This window comes from Solea senegalensis, linkage group LG12 (assembly GCF_019176455.1).
Source record: "Solea senegalensis isolate Sse05_10M linkage group LG12, IFAPA_SoseM_1, whole genome shotgun sequence".
Taxonomy (NCBI): Eukaryota; Metazoa; Chordata; class Actinopteri; order Pleuronectiformes; family Soleidae; genus Solea; species Solea senegalensis.
The window spans coordinates 3,283,367-3,298,397 of NC_058032.1; the positions used below are offsets into that span (position 1 = coordinate 3,283,367).

Here is a 15,031-nt window from a genome sequence, read left to right on the forward strand (position 1 = left end):
AATGACACAGAAATTACTATGAACTATGCCTTAGATGACTTGACTCATATTTTCACAGGTCACGTTAGTGAGAATGATCTTGTCATTGTCTTAGAATCATTTTACTTGTTTTCTTTTAATGAATAATATCTCATCATAGCCCAGTTTTTAACATCACGTTGTGTAACAGCACTTCAAAATGTCTCTAAACAGTGCAAAACACTTTCACTAAACTGCCTGTATAAATGTGCAGTCGTCAAGTCCCTGAATTCATCATCAAACCGCTTTATTTTTCCTGCTCCCATTCAACATTAATATCATTGTGTTATTCACTGTAATCTCTTACCAAAATGAATAGACAAAAAATAGCAACCACAAAGATGACTAAGTCAGTTTATTATGTGGGACAATAAAGAGTTCTTGTAATGATTTGATTCAAAATGACAACTGACCGTTTCAGATCATCTTAAATAAATGTGGTTGAAAAAAATGTCACATTAGGTATAAATAATTCTCCATTTTTGGATCTAAAATGCTGTCCCTCCTCTGTCTATAAAGTATGTCGGTGTTAATAATAACAATAATAGACACACATGTATGAAAACATTAATGAATTATCTTGTCACAGCTTGCGCGTGAGTGGTGCACTGCTGCCCTTCTTTGTCTCACATTATATTTCCATAGGAACAAGTCATTTTTTTATTCCTGGCTCCTGTGGGAGCACAAACACAGCAGTGGCAGTTTGCTGCCCCCTAGAGGATGCAGTGTGCATGCAGCATGTCAGAATCTAGTAATGCAGTAGCTCCATTTTACACGCATGTAGGCGTCATATGCAGCAGTGTACAGTCAGTGGACGGTCATGTTTGATGATATAGAACATTTCTAATTTAATCAAATAATACAACCTCATTGTATTTAATCAAATATTTTTATGTAAAGTGGTAGAAACTAAGATAATATGAAAGTAAATAGATCAATATAGGCATGTGGTATATGAGAGTTCCTTCTTTTGTTTTTAAAACATCAGAAACGCGGCGCGCAATTTAAAAACAACTTTAATCATTCACTTGTGTGCAATGCAAAACATAGGATTCATTCATTATAAATCAGTATAGGCTATAGAGTATTTTTTTTTCAAAGTGCTTCACTCTTACCTGTATCTTCTAAACACTGCAAATCTGTGTATAGCAAGTACAACTGTGTGTGTATTAATATGCGTTGGTGCTGTCAGCGACTTGGTGCACATAGACTGTATGTAAAAATAGATGCAGCCTTCCGGTTTTGAAACGTGAAGCCCTCGGAAGTAGGATGCAAGGAGCAGTTAGCCACTAGGGGGCAACGCTGCTGGTTGTGAAAAAGAACTCCACGTCTATAATATCAGTAAACGTGTTCCTGAGGAATTAACTCTTTGTCTCTGTGACCTGTTTCAGGTCTTCTTCAATAGAACATGATGTCAGTTTTGGTGCCGGTCAAATAGCAAATGTTACGTGTTTGTTTTGCAACCAGAAGACTATGATCATCCTTTTTTTACAGTCTATTGCACTGCACTGCACCGAGGAGCAGCTAAAATAAAAGGTTGGAGGAGTTCACGTGGGTTGAAGTGCTGGTTCTGTGTCAAAGGCATTGTTTTTCTTTTCTTTTTTTTAAAGTCCCATCGAGGCAGAAAATGTTGTTTTCCTGCCTGTCATTGGTACTGCAGGAAGTTCCTGAGCCTGTTGGGCAGGGGGAGGTGGGAGATGAGGTGGAGTCGATCACGGCCGACACATTTCCTGATGCACTGGCGACACACCTGGCTCAGGAGTCGTGGTGTAGCTGTTAAAAAGATAAAGATAGACGGTGTCATTTAGGACGCTTGTAGGATTCATGCATGGACTAAACTAAAGAGAAAACAACTCGTACCTTCGTAGAGCAGCAGGAAACCCTCCGTTAGACTGCTGGGTGGAGCCACGTCGACTGGCCTTTGAAACTCTGTGTTCCTGGCGTTGATGTCCGCACCAAAGTCCAGCAGCAGCTTCACCACGGCTGTGCAGTCTTTCTCCGCAGCTGCATGTAGAGGCGAATCCAGGGATCTGCCTTTCTGGACATTTGCACCTGTTTGAAGGACACACGTGTTTATCCCTTCATAATGAAACTAAAAACTAAAACTCAGAGCCAGACATGTCTGCTGTGAACGATAAGTTAATTAAATTAACTAAAGGTTCATACGTTTACTTTATTTTCATTAGTTGGGAATGCGAGTCAGGCATTCTCAAATATCCAGGACATTTTTTTCTGCTATTTATAGGTTTGACCTATATTTTTCAGCCATTTTTTCAATTAAAATTTAATGGAATATTGTCGACTGGTGATTTTTTTATCCATTTAAGGAGTCAGTATCCAGAAGAAGCAGAGGACACAGGGAAACAATATTAGGAATTTCTGACTTGGCATGACAACCATTAGAGTTAGTGACCAAAAATAGGAAAACAATAGTTGGAAGTCCCCAGCATTCCCATTTAGTTGGGATATGCACATGTTCTTGTTTTTTTTCCTCCAATCTTTGTTAATTGGGCTTTACAAAAGCATCAAATTTGCATCTAAAACATTTGTAACAAATAATAAGTTGTACATTTCAGGCAGGAAAATGACGATTGTGGTTTTCATAAGCAGCTTTAAAATAGTTAAAAGTGTATACATGCTTAAAATTTCCTTATATCATCTTTACGAAGAATTAATTTAAGAATAGAGGAACTCACTGCGTACTAAAAGTGTTTCTTTTATGTAAACGTGTACACTAATTGTTCCTGTGTATCTCTTTGTGTGTGTGTGTGTGCATTCAGGATGCGGCGTGCTCGGCGCAGCATATGGAGACGTAAAGATGCACAGTGTGTGTGTATGTGCTGACCTTCCCTCAGGAGTTTCCTGGCACATTCCAGCTCTTGGCAGACGCAGGCCGTATAGAGCGCGGTGCCCAGGTGAGGAATTTCCATGTCCACATCTGCCCCCCAAGTCACCAGAGCCTCCACACAGCCGTAATGACCTGGAAGTAATGGAGCGCGACGGCGGTAATAAGGTGAAGACAATGTGAGATTATTCTGCAAGCTGTTTGACTCAGGGCCACGTTGGGTGCGTTTGAAGCTGTTTTTCACAGTGAAGGTTTGTGAAAATAGACTTAAAAAAAACAGCGAATGGCACAAATACAAGGGGTTGAAAGACAGCTGTAACGGTTGGTTGTAATGATATACTGAATTATGTTGAATTAGAATTTTGTGACATCTAACTGCTACTAATTATTACACTTTCACTTACGAAATTCAGTGGAAAACGACCTGTGATGACAATTATTTACATGGCATACCCTCACTGTTCACTTTATTAGGTACACACGTTCAAATGCTTGTCAACTCTGTGTGGGGAAGAAACGTGACTTTGACGGTTGTTTTCCAGTGAGCAAATATAAAGACTTTTGATTTCCACACACAATCATCTCCAGGGTTTAGAGAATGGTTTTGAAAAGGAGAAAATATCCAGTTGATGCCAGAGGTCAGAGGAGAATGACTAAATGAGTGTATGGGTTACAGGAGCAGACCTCAACAGGGCTTTATTAGTGTACTTAATAAAGTGGCTGCTGAGTGTATGTTTGTTTTATAACATACCTTTGCTGGTAGCTTCGTGGATGGGTGATGGATGGTAAACAAGGCTCTGGGGTTTCGCTCCGTTTTCCAAAAGGATCTCCGCGCATGCCACACTACCCACTGTGCAGGCGTTGAACAGAGGGGTGACACCATCAATCGTAGAAGCATTGACCTGTGAACACATTTCCAGTTTATCGTTATTTTTAGGGTGTTTTTTTTTGTTTCGCCACGCATGTTGACTAATAGCAACGGCCTGAGGGAAACAGTTGAAGGGGAAGGAAGTCTTAACAGCGCCGCAGCAGATGAAGAGCTGCGCGCGGCTCATTTGTCACCCCCCCACCCGTGGAAATTACATTTGACCTGTGCATTATGGCAACATTAACGTGTCATGAGGCCAAATGTATGACTTACATTTGCTCCTGCATCAATGAGAGCTCTGGCACAAGCGACATGGTCTCCGAGACAGGCCTCATGAAGGGGCGTCACATGGTCTATAGTCAGAACATTCACATTGTGACCCTGGAAACCGAATCAAGCAGCCACAGACAGTTTTTAGTGGTTTTGACGGGCATTAACCTTTGTCGGCCTCTGTTGGTGAAGCCTAGGAACTGCAGAGAGATTTATAAAGCTTATATGCAGTGAATAACACACACTCATGCTCCTTTGTTGTGGTTGATAGTAACTGATACACCTCTACACTTTTCGTTTTTTAAAACAATTATGAATAATGTACTTGCTTATTATAGCAGAAATACTTACTTTTACTACTTTAATTAACCCCAGATAACCCCCTTTCAAACCTCTACCCCTGCAGTCTGACTGACTTTATGAATAAAACCAATTTAATTGCACAAGGAATAGTAATACAGAACCCAATTTACAGTAGTAGCACACATGCAGGTGATGCACATGTAATTGAGATTCCCTCACCTGTAAAATGAGGGTCCTCAGGGCCAGTAGACGGCCTTGACTCGCAGCATCGTGGAGCGGTGAGCGGTCGGCCCAGGATCCTGACACAGGAATGAGAATTCAGCGGGTTTTTAAAAAACATAATTTAACTTATTTTATGATTCAGTTACCCACAGTGAGCTGAGTAAGAACCCCTGAAGAACATCAAATTCAAAACATCTAAAGACAACTTTTTACTTAAATGCAGAAAATGTTACCTATTTTGACACCTATTTTTTCCTCTTCCAAAAATGTATATTATTGTTGCTATTCTGATTCTGTTACACATTTTTACAACCTTTATTCAGACATGCAAAAAAAATAAATTGTACTACCCTGAACCTGTAAATATGGAAATTAAAGGTTCTTTATAGGTCAATGAATATTGTATGTTTTGCTTTAAATTACATATTTTCAAAATAGAAAATAGACATATGTTTCAAATATTTAATATGAACTAAACCTTTTTTTACCTTCATGTTTTATAATACCACATTATGTGTATATATACTGTATATATATATATATATATGTTTGTCAATATGCAAACCAGCCTTGTCATATATATCTATATATGTATGTATATATACATATATAATTTTATATATATATGTATATATATATATAATTTTATTGAGCAAACCTGAGTCAATGTCCAGAATAACAGCCATTGCATTCCACACATTAGCATCATCATTCGCCCCTTCCTCTATCTGAATCATAATTTACTATTTTTTTAATAAAAATATTGAATTTTAAGCTACTTTTTAAAACTTAATTCTATTAAAACTTAAGCTACAGCCTAACAGCCTATTTCTCTTGACAGATATAACAGATTTCTTAAAATGTGGGGACATGCCTTATCTCTCATAGTAATACACTAATCTTGACTAATTAATATTCTACACAGTGGGTCCACTTTAAACCCAGACGTTCCCTTAGCCCACGATAGCTACAGATTACACTGCCGCTGTCCCTCTTCACCCAGAATGTGTCCTCAAAACGCCTGTTCCTGAGAATGTGGAGTGTTGTTTTGGTTGTCTGCAGTGTGAAAGGGTGCACTGCATAGCTGGGAATGGAAACTAGGGCAGGATGGGGGTGGTGGTGGTGTTTTTTTTTTAGGGTAGTGGGGCTGTATCATGACTGTGTTCTATAAATACATTAGAGAAAAAGAGCTGCCAGCCTACAGTGTCTCCGTTTAGCATTGAATGCACACATCAGGGTTTATAAGTTGCTATAAGCAGCATAATTGGAAACCAGGCTTTTGTTCATACTGTATGTATAGCACGTGTTAATGTGACTACAATGAATGGCTCCTATAGTTGCCAGATTAGCAAATGCAGTATTTATAGCTCATTTGTAAACATGGAAATTGTGAGTATGTGTGTGTGCATGGACTGTTTCCACTTGAGTGTGTAGGAAACAACATTACTATTGTCCCTGACCCCGTGTGCCTGAGGTCAAATCTAATTGTCCTAAAAGGTACAAAGTATCTAACTCCAGATTGTGCTGTTAAAAAAAACACAACCCAAAAACATCACTCTCATGTTTTTGTTGTTTCTCCTCCTGAGTACTCACCGTGTTTCTGGCCATAATCATAGAACTCTGCTGATATCCTGGCCGCTTCTTTGCGGTTCCCGCGGACAATGTAGAAGTATGTCAGCAAGTTGAGGGAGATCTTCACAAAGAGCTTGAAGCAGAACAGTGCCAAGATGCTGAGGTAAACATTGGACAACTGGGCCGCGAAGGGCTTGTTGGTGAGCTCCTCTGTTGAGTCTGGCATTTCTTCTGGCACGTTCACTAGTAGTGCTGTGTCGAGGAAGGCAGAGAGGATCGGATGCTACTCCAAAAAGCACAAGAGTAGCCTGCTTTTTTCTTCTGGGGGCACTGACTGGTTGGCTGGTCCTGACAAAGAACAGGCTGGAGAAAAAAAAAAAATGTTTTGCAGCTGCTACTGTGGTGGAGAGCAACTACCGTAATGTTATTGTACAATGGGAGTGGGTGTGTGTCTGTAGTCACATAGTTACACATAGTTCAGCGCTCACACTGAGTCGCTTTCAGCCACCGATGAGACATACAGTGCATTTTTACCTGAACTCTAACCTATCATACGGTTTACTTTGTGATAAATAAGCTAATTTTGCATTATTTTACTCAAAAGAGTTTTCAAATCTGGGTCATTTTAATAGTTTATGTCTGAATAATTGAGATAAAATGTGTTTTTTGAAGCACATTTGAACTCATAATAGAGAATAAAGTGTTGAGAAATTTATTTTGACACAAAAAAAGTCTTTAAATATTTGTTTGTCAACAGTTAAACCTGTCACACTTGGCTAAATATACAGTATATATCAATAGCTCTGGTCCTTATGAACAAAGAGCGCTCTCATGTTTGTGTGACCCCTCTGTTATTGTTGCAATCCAACATGCCAGCATCATTTCACCTAATGGATAAAGGTGGCTAAACATAGCTCGCTGAATAGTTGCCTCTTGCAAATAATTACATCCCCCAGTTGACCATCGAATGTTATCAGGAAAGACATTATAAAAACCTACTACATCTTTGTTTTTCTTATCAAATGTGTCAATTTTCATTTCTATTTTTATCTTCAGATATGGACCTATACTCTTATTTTTTTTGTTGGCTTTTATACAAGTGCAACAAACTCCTTTCTCTCTTGTTGCCCTGGTACCATAACAATCCCAGAGTCTACAAGAAAACAAGTGTAATGATGACAACGATAACAAGAGCAGCAGAAGCAAGAGTCTAAAAAGCTTTGAGGTTATTCTGAGTCCATTTAGACTGCTGCTGCTGCAATTATAGCCAAGACACCCAGATAATAATATTCACTGTTGTGACAAAGAAAATATTAAAATAAAGAGAAATTAAACTTTCTGAGGAAACTGCCTCTTGCAGTTAATTACAAACAAAGAAAAAGGTGATGACACATTTAAATCCACCATCCTTGTTGCCTTCCCACTCACCCCTTATAACTGGGTCTACATTTAAAAATGATAATAATAATAATAATAATAATAATAGCATTTTATTTATTTTATTTTCAGTTTCACTCAAAGCCTCTCAGGTTTCACTGACCTGTTGCTGCAATTATGTGTTTATCAACTTAATAAAATGCTGTATATTGTCAGATTAATAGTCTTGGTTATTCTGATAAATGCATTTTGAAGGTTGATTGAAATCTAAGTAGTATTTTATTTTGTTAGGTCTCTATTGTATTGTATGTAAAAACTTACTTTCTGTTTTACAAGAATTTGCCTCTCACTCCACATGGATCATTCCGTGCTTTGCCACCGCGCATGTGCCAAACTACCCTGCCTCCACTTCCGCAAACATCTTTAAACGTGCACCTTGTGCCAGTCTGTACCGTTTGCTAATGTACGCAAGTTTCTAACCGACGTTTCTGCGTCAAATGACGGCCCGCCGCCAAGTGTTTGCGGTTGTTGTAGTAACCGTTTGCGCGCTCGTCGCTCCTCTGTGTTGCGTGAATGTGAACGTGAATGCGGGTGACACTCGGCACAAGTTGAACGGCTCTCACGTCGATTTCGACTCGTTCGGAGAAAAGTTTCCCCGCGAGTATGACGATGTCAACAGCGGCGACTTTAACCGGCGTCGTCTCCATTTCCAGGTGAGAATAAATATTGTTCACACAGAGTTTGTTTACAGTATTTAACTCACTATTAGTAACAAAACCTCACTATACACCACGCCCCCTTATTCACTGTCAAAAAAGTAAAAATACGTACGCCACTGAATATAAAGTTCCGAGCGGAACCATGTAACTAAACATTTATTTACGCACTGCACTTGAATGCATCTTTTTATTTTATTTTACATGGATGTTTATTTTATTTTAAACAGAAATATTAATCTCACTACGTTTTTATTCTACAAATAAGCAAATAATAATAATCACGTAATAAGTTTAAATACACAGTGAAAGAGTTTTTCCTCTCTTTGCTGTAATTGTTTTGTGTGATTTATTGTATTATTATGACCAGTTCTAATTAGTAATTCTGTTATTATTATAACTTTGTGTGACATTGCAAATAGAGCCACTAAAAGGCAAAAAAGCTTTGACATATTGTCTAAAATTAAAGGTATTCATCACTAATCTCCATCTCTAAAATATGACATAATTGTTTCACACATGTAATCCAATCAAAGTGTTTCTTTTCCATAGAATCTGCAATATTCTGCCAAAAAGGCAAAGAGTTGCTGAAGGTGTAAAAAAATAAAATAAATAAAGAAGACAAGTTATGAATAATTACTTACTTTTTTTCTTTCTACCACATAAATAATCTGAGGAGACACTAAATCAAGAACATTACCTGTCAGAGAGACCGGGCCCCTAAGTTGGCATTACTTCTTAATGAAATACATAACTGCACATAAAGTAGTTAAAATGGCTCCATCTTGAGCGGCGATATCAATAAACTGCTGCTTTTATATTAATGTGTTGGAATTAACAATCTAGTGATAAAATACATAGTCGTATATCAGTCACTCTGGACATTTATCTCTTTTAATCTTTTAATACTCTTTTGCTCATAATACTTTAGTTGGACACTGACTTATTTTTAAATCACTGTAGTGGTATTTTGTTTAAGTTAAAGGTCAAATGTAGAAAATGTATTATTTTATACAATGTTTTGATTATAACTCAATTTGATGGACTTGTCTGCATTTATGCACACCTAATATTTCATTTTTCTGTTGTTGCAGGAGGCTACAAAGCGACATGCGTACTTGAACTCATTTTCCACTGCACCACAGTCGGCCCAGTATGGTCTAAACCTCTTTTCTGACCTCTCACAGGACGAATTCAGAGGTAGACTGAAGTTGTGTCACCTATTTTAAGATTTCTAGATTGTATTTAGCTTATTATATAGCCACTAAAGGCTCTGTACCTTATTAAATCTACTGGAAAACCCTTTTACTGTGTCTCCTGAAAGTGCTTCATTGGGTGAAATGGATTCACTCCGTCCACTGAATCTGCACAGTCACTGTTGATGTGCATCCTTGTGTCTGCGAGTGACTTTGAACTGTGTCTGTCATCCAAAGATCTGTACCTGCGAGCGAGCGTGGACGGCGCGCCACACTTCTCTGGACCGAAGACAGAACGGCTCCCGGCCAAGTTTGACTGGAGGGACAAAGCGGCAGTGGCGCCGGTCCAGAACCAGCTCGCAGTAAGGTTTAAATAAAGAGATAATGATGATGAGATTTTGTTTACTGTTGATAGGAGTGTGCCGTAGGTACAGAGACACAGTCAGGGGATGGTGATCTTGCTCTTGATGCCAGGTGTTTTTCTTGCTCTTTAGCCTTTAAGACGTTAAGTTTGGCATGTCGCACTTCAGCGCTTAACTTTTAAATATAAACAAATGTCTGTTACATCAGCTGCACACAACTCTCTGTGTTCTCAGTATAGCTGTGTTTAGATCTGGTGTCGCCCAGTGACTGCGCACAGGAAGGGATTTGTTTTATATGAAGACAGAGTGGCAACGGCAGAATTATAAAAAGCAGGAGTATGAAAATGAAGCGTCGACGGAGCGTTTCAGGAGTGAACGTTTGATGCTCAGAAATCAAGTTGTTCAGGAGCTTGACGAGAGGAACGTACACACACACAAAAGCTCCTACAATCAGGTCTGTTAGTTATAAAGTGTATGAATAGTTTATGATGGTTATTCTGTTTATGAAGACCGAACGGGGACGGAAGCTTTAAAATCGAATATATCCCTCATTCATCTTCTTCAAAAAGTCCTCTATTTGACTCATGACAGCGGCTTAAAGTGCAGATGCACCATGAGCTGTTGTGATACCACCAAAATCACCATTTGACATTTAGGGTTAATGTAAAGAAACCTCCCCCAGTCAATTATAAAGTAACATAAAGCACTTTTGGTGGAATTGGGGACATTAGTAACAGTAAAGGAGAAGCGGGTGAAATGATAAAGTAAGCTATTAAGTGTGAGTTTTGGTCAGAGAGGACCAGGGGACACGGGCAGGCAGAGTGTTAGTGAGATGGAGCTGTTGCTCGTCCTCCCAGTTTCACTTTCTGCTCTTTTTGTCCTTTATCTTTCGATTTGCCGTCGGGTATGATTTTTTTTTTTTTGCTGTAAAACTGTCGTCCTAAGGGAAAGACACAGCCTGTACGGCGTGGACATATATTTTACCCTCTTGAATTCAGGTTAGCCGTCCACACCAGGGAGTGCTGTGTGCACCTGACCGCACTCACCTACTGACTTGCTCTCCTGCAGTTTTCCTGCCCAGATTAGCCCATTTTCACAAACTCTGCCTGTGAACCTGTTCCCATAGATATATAAAGATAGACCGAAAATAAAATGCAACGATATAGCAGAGGGTCTAATTATTTTGTATACTCGGCATAGTTGACTGGCTCTGGTTTCAGTATTGATTTTAAGCCAGTGAACCATATTGAGCAGGAAAAAGTACTGGATTTTTACACTTGCAGCCAAGGTTTTCATCACATTTATGGGATTTAATGTTGCGTAAATAAGCCTATATCGTCTGATGCTGTTTGGAAAATTAGATTTCATTTCACACAGGAAAGAAAATGCACTGTGTTTGTTTTACCTCTCCAAAAAGCTATATAATCTATATAAGATGCAACATTTGGTATCAAAATATCTCAGATAATCCTCAGCATTAATGCAAAGGTATAATTAACGGTTTTCCTTAAGAGGCAGCAGTATACCTGAGGTGTTTCTGTCAGTAGATGGCAGCAGAGAGCAGTTAGTCACAGTTGATTCAGCCTGCTCAGGATCATCATTCTCCAAACCCCATTTGACATCACATCTGAATGTTGCTCTAAATAAACTGTTTCAGAGATTTTAAAATATGAATGACAATGTTTATTTGGCCAGCAGGTTTGCAGGGGAAGTGAGGTACGCTTTTATTGGAAAAAATCAAATTTTACTTTGCTGCAGTTTCCTCAAGCAACGCATTAAAATTTCAGCCTTTCATTGCTGTTTTGTTTTTGTTTTTTCCCTCATTACTGTAATGACACCTTTGCAGTGCGGGAGTTGTTGGGCGTTCAGCGTGGTTGGTGCCATCCAGTCTGCACACGCTATTGGAGGCTCACATCTGCAGCAGCTCAGTGTACAGCAGGTTCTGGACTGCTCCTTCAAAAACGAAGGCTGCAACGGAGGCTCTCCTGTCAGGGCTCTGAATTGGTTAAAACAGGTATGTACAGTGAGTGTGTGACACGTTTACCTCACTTAAGGCCTTCAACACATTCTTAGGTCTGTTAAGAGTAGAATAAACCTTCTAGTACTTCAGCTTTTGTCCTTTAAAGAGGCAATAGACAACTTTTTGGCTTAATCTTGACATTTTGATGACATTTTGTTTGAAAAACAATGTCAAATGCCCTTGAAATATTTGAAATTGCCTTTAAAATGTTCATGCGGGGTGCTTCTAATGCTCCAGTAAAATAGAGAGTTATATTTTGCTTTTATTAGTGTTATATAAGTGTTATATTTGAGCCTATTACAGAAATCTTGTTATATACCAGGGTATGTGTGCGTAGAAAATGAAACGAATAACACAAATAAATGAATGAATTAAATACTAATAATTAGAGTCACCTTATGTCTCTTTCCATCTTAATCTAATTTCACTATACCAGTGTGTGTGTGTGTGTGTGTCTGTATAAGTGAGGAAGAAGAGGAGGATGAGAGAGAGCAAATTACCGTATTGGGAATAAATCTGCCCCCTGTGAAAAGCCCGTAGCTGACTTTGCTCGAACCTATTTACACCACTGTATTTTAACTTTGAGAGCAATATTGTTCAATAATAACCAACCTCACTTCATTAAATAATAATTTCTTAGTGCTTAGAATCCATACTGATCCTTCATTCCCTTATATCCTATAAATAATAAGTGTCGTATAGAAAAAGTCTCTCATCTTAAATATGATTTGGGAACCTTAGTAAAAGTGGACTTGGAGACATTTCGGGCTTAAATGTATCACTACAACGTCCTTCTCTTGGCCACCGAGAAACTTCTCAGGTAAAAATGAAGCAATTGTATTTACGCCACAAAGGAACTGTGTTACTCCTTATTCGAAACAGTGATGAGATTAGCGTTCACCTCGTATCCCTTGTGTTTGTCCACACGGGGCTTCTTATTATGACACAATGCGACACTAACTCTGAGCAACAGTACTGTTGGTATTGCTTCTGCCGGGTCTAAAGACATGAAAGTTGTCTGTTGCCTCCTTTAAGTCGCTGTGTGCGACAGATATGGCAACGCTGTTATTTATTTTAATTAAAGATATGCGTTGTAAGTGGCAGTAAGCAAACTCAGATTGGTGTTCTCTGCTGTCATCGATACAAATGAGGAACTGTGTCTGTGCCAGGATTTCTCCACAAACGAGATGAATGAATATTTGAACTCTCTTTCCTTCCAGACCAGAGTGAAACTTGTGCCTCAGTCCGAGTATCCCTACAAAGCCAGGACGGGAATCTGCCATTTCTTCTCTCAGTCACACGACGGCGTCGCTCTGGTGAACTTTACCGCACATGACTTTGGGTAAAAACCACAGCACACGTTTTTCTGAGTTGTTTGTAAGCAATAAAGGCTTAACAATTAACAGCACCGTAGTCGGGACGAAGTCACATGTCATTTTAATGTGTTTTACCAAGGACAGAGGAGAGGAGGGGAGAGGGGATTGGTTCTGTCCAGTGACACGCCAGTGTTTACCGTGTCAACACGGACGTGGGCTGCTCAGTAGGACAGAGGCTTTTGACTCAGGTTAAATTATTTTGGCCCAAAGGTTATTTTGAATCATAGAGGAATTGTGTCACCTTTGTTTTATATCAACAGAACGGTGGCTCCTATTTGAGGATGTTATGCCTTTTATTTATTTATTTATTATATAATATTACACGGGGGACAGTTAAGAGTTGTTATTTTCCGTACAGAAATGAGTAAATATGTGGCAGTTATTAACCCCAGTAAATGTCAATGTTGTGCTTTACTATTCAGGTCATGAAAATAGACACTTCTTCAAGGTCACGGTGGAGACTTAACCTTCCGATAAAGGGCATTTATGTGCTGAAAAATAGAGTCGTAAAAGTTTTTTTTTACAACGACTGAAACCACACCCCAACATGAATGGGGGCTTTCAATATTCAATGAAGTTTTGGCACCGACTCAAACTCCATGACCCCTCTGTGGCCCATATGTCATGAGTCTGGCACAGGATGGCATCACAGCTGTGCCCAGTGGGCTTCGTCGTCTGCTCAGAGGACAAGACGACGTGGCACAGGATGTCTGCATATGTGCGACAGAGAGGACGGGAAAATAAGCTCCAGTAATTGTTTCAAAATTGGGAGGAAGAGTTAAAACTGAGTCTCATAACTAAACTGCAAAACTCCTGCCTTTACAGTATTGTCCATAATGCCAGAAAAAGCTGTTAAATCACAAGCCAAAACATGCCGCCCCACCCACGGGTACAGCTTTGTTATTCTGTTATTCAGTGGCCAGGAGGAGGCAATGATGGGTCAGCTGGTGGAGCGTGGTCCCCTGGCTGCTGTCGTGGACGCTGTCAGCTGGCAGGATTATCTGGGAGGAATCATCCAGCATCACTGTTCCAGCCAACGGTCCAACCATGCTGTTCTGGTCATTGGATACGACACCACTGGTACATGTTGCCTCCACGTTGGTGCGAGACACAAGTGGAAATCAAGAATGAATGGAGTGTTTGTATGTTTTTGCTTGGATTAGCAAGAGATACAATACTCGCCTATCTAGGTCAAGAGCGTTTTTGCAACTTCTGGGGCCCGTGAAGGTTATTTAGAGTAAAAGCACTTGGCGACATTCTTTAGTTAAAAATATACCCTTCTTAATCAGCTTTAATCACTAGTTGCAGCTGCAATCGAGAAGTGTCTCATTCCTCCAGTTAAGTGGTAAAGCCATGACAGAACAATATATTTTAGCAAGCTAATGAGCGAGTCCTAAAGTTCTAATTTATTCTACATAGCAACTGGGCCGGTGTGAGATAGTTTGCACTAAAAAAAATAACCGTTTTACAATTCATTTAATTTGCCATAAATCAGACATGTTAAAAGATGCCAGCCCTCAGAAGAAGAATTGATTTCCAATTCCACATTTTTATAGCTTTAAGAGACACATTTAAATCCGAATATGAAGCTCTGAAAGCCACAGTATCTCTGCAGGATTTACTCTCTGTAGATTTTTGCATATTTTCCATTTTAGTATTTCACCTTTTGTCCCCTCTGCTTCCGTGTGGTCCTCTTGAGTTCACAGTCCTCCGAGAGGAGGAGTGTTGATAGCATGACATGTCACGTGTGACCTTCTGACATCGCATTTCATCATTTCTAAGTATAGAAGTTCTGATTATTTTAAAGCAACGTGCATAAGCTTCTGTTCGACCTTTTCAAACTTTCGCAATGACTTTTGTTATCAGTGCGCCTTCTGTCCGCGATT

At 39.3% G+C, this 15,031-nt stretch overlaps 2 protein-coding genes across 7 annotated transcripts in view; one reads left to right on the plus strand and one right to left on the minus strand.

The window, feature by feature from the left end:
* Positions 1-358: 358 nt before the first annotated feature.
* On the minus strand, positions 359-7,859 carry asb5a (ankyrin repeat and SOCS box containing 5a). 2 transcript variants are annotated; one of them, XM_044040045.1, is made up of 8 exons: positions 7,797-7,859; positions 6,120-6,461; positions 4,524-4,603; positions 4,005-4,112; positions 3,615-3,765; positions 2,864-2,998; positions 1,879-2,070; positions 359-1,791 (listed from the first exon to the last, which is right to left on the minus strand). In XM_044040045.1, the coding sequence occupies exons 2-8, from the start codon at positions 6,322-6,324 to the stop codon at positions 1,664-1,666; spliced, it is 999 nt and encodes a 332-aa protein (XP_043895980.1). In that variant the 5' UTR covers positions 6,325-6,461; positions 7,797-7,859; the 3' UTR covers positions 359-1,663. The 2 variants fall into 2 exon arrangements, with proteins under 2 accessions (XP_043895980.1, XP_043895981.1); XM_044040046.1 differs by lacking the exon at positions 4,005-4,112.
* Positions 7,860-7,871: 12 nt separating this feature from the next.
* Positions 7,872-15,031, plus strand: part of ctso (cathepsin O) — a 39,459-nt gene continuing 32,299 nt past the window's right edge. For 2 of the 5 annotated variants that reach the window (XM_044040039.1, XM_044040041.1), the window contains exons 1-7: positions 7,872-8,188; positions 9,286-9,391; positions 9,625-9,749; positions 11,448-11,465; positions 11,596-11,763; positions 12,990-13,111; positions 14,062-14,246. In XM_044040039.1, the coding sequence (XP_043895974.1) occupies positions 7,973-8,188; positions 9,286-9,391; positions 9,625-9,749; positions 11,448-11,465; positions 11,596-11,763; positions 12,990-13,111; positions 14,062-14,246 (940 nt within the window). In that variant the 5' untranslated portion in view covers positions 7,872-7,972. The remainder of the gene's footprint in view (positions 8,189-9,285; positions 9,392-9,624; positions 9,750-11,447; positions 11,466-11,595; positions 11,764-12,989; positions 13,112-14,061; positions 14,247-15,031) is intronic. The other 3 variants (XM_044040043.1, XM_044040042.1, XM_044040044.1) reach the window with 3 other exon arrangements.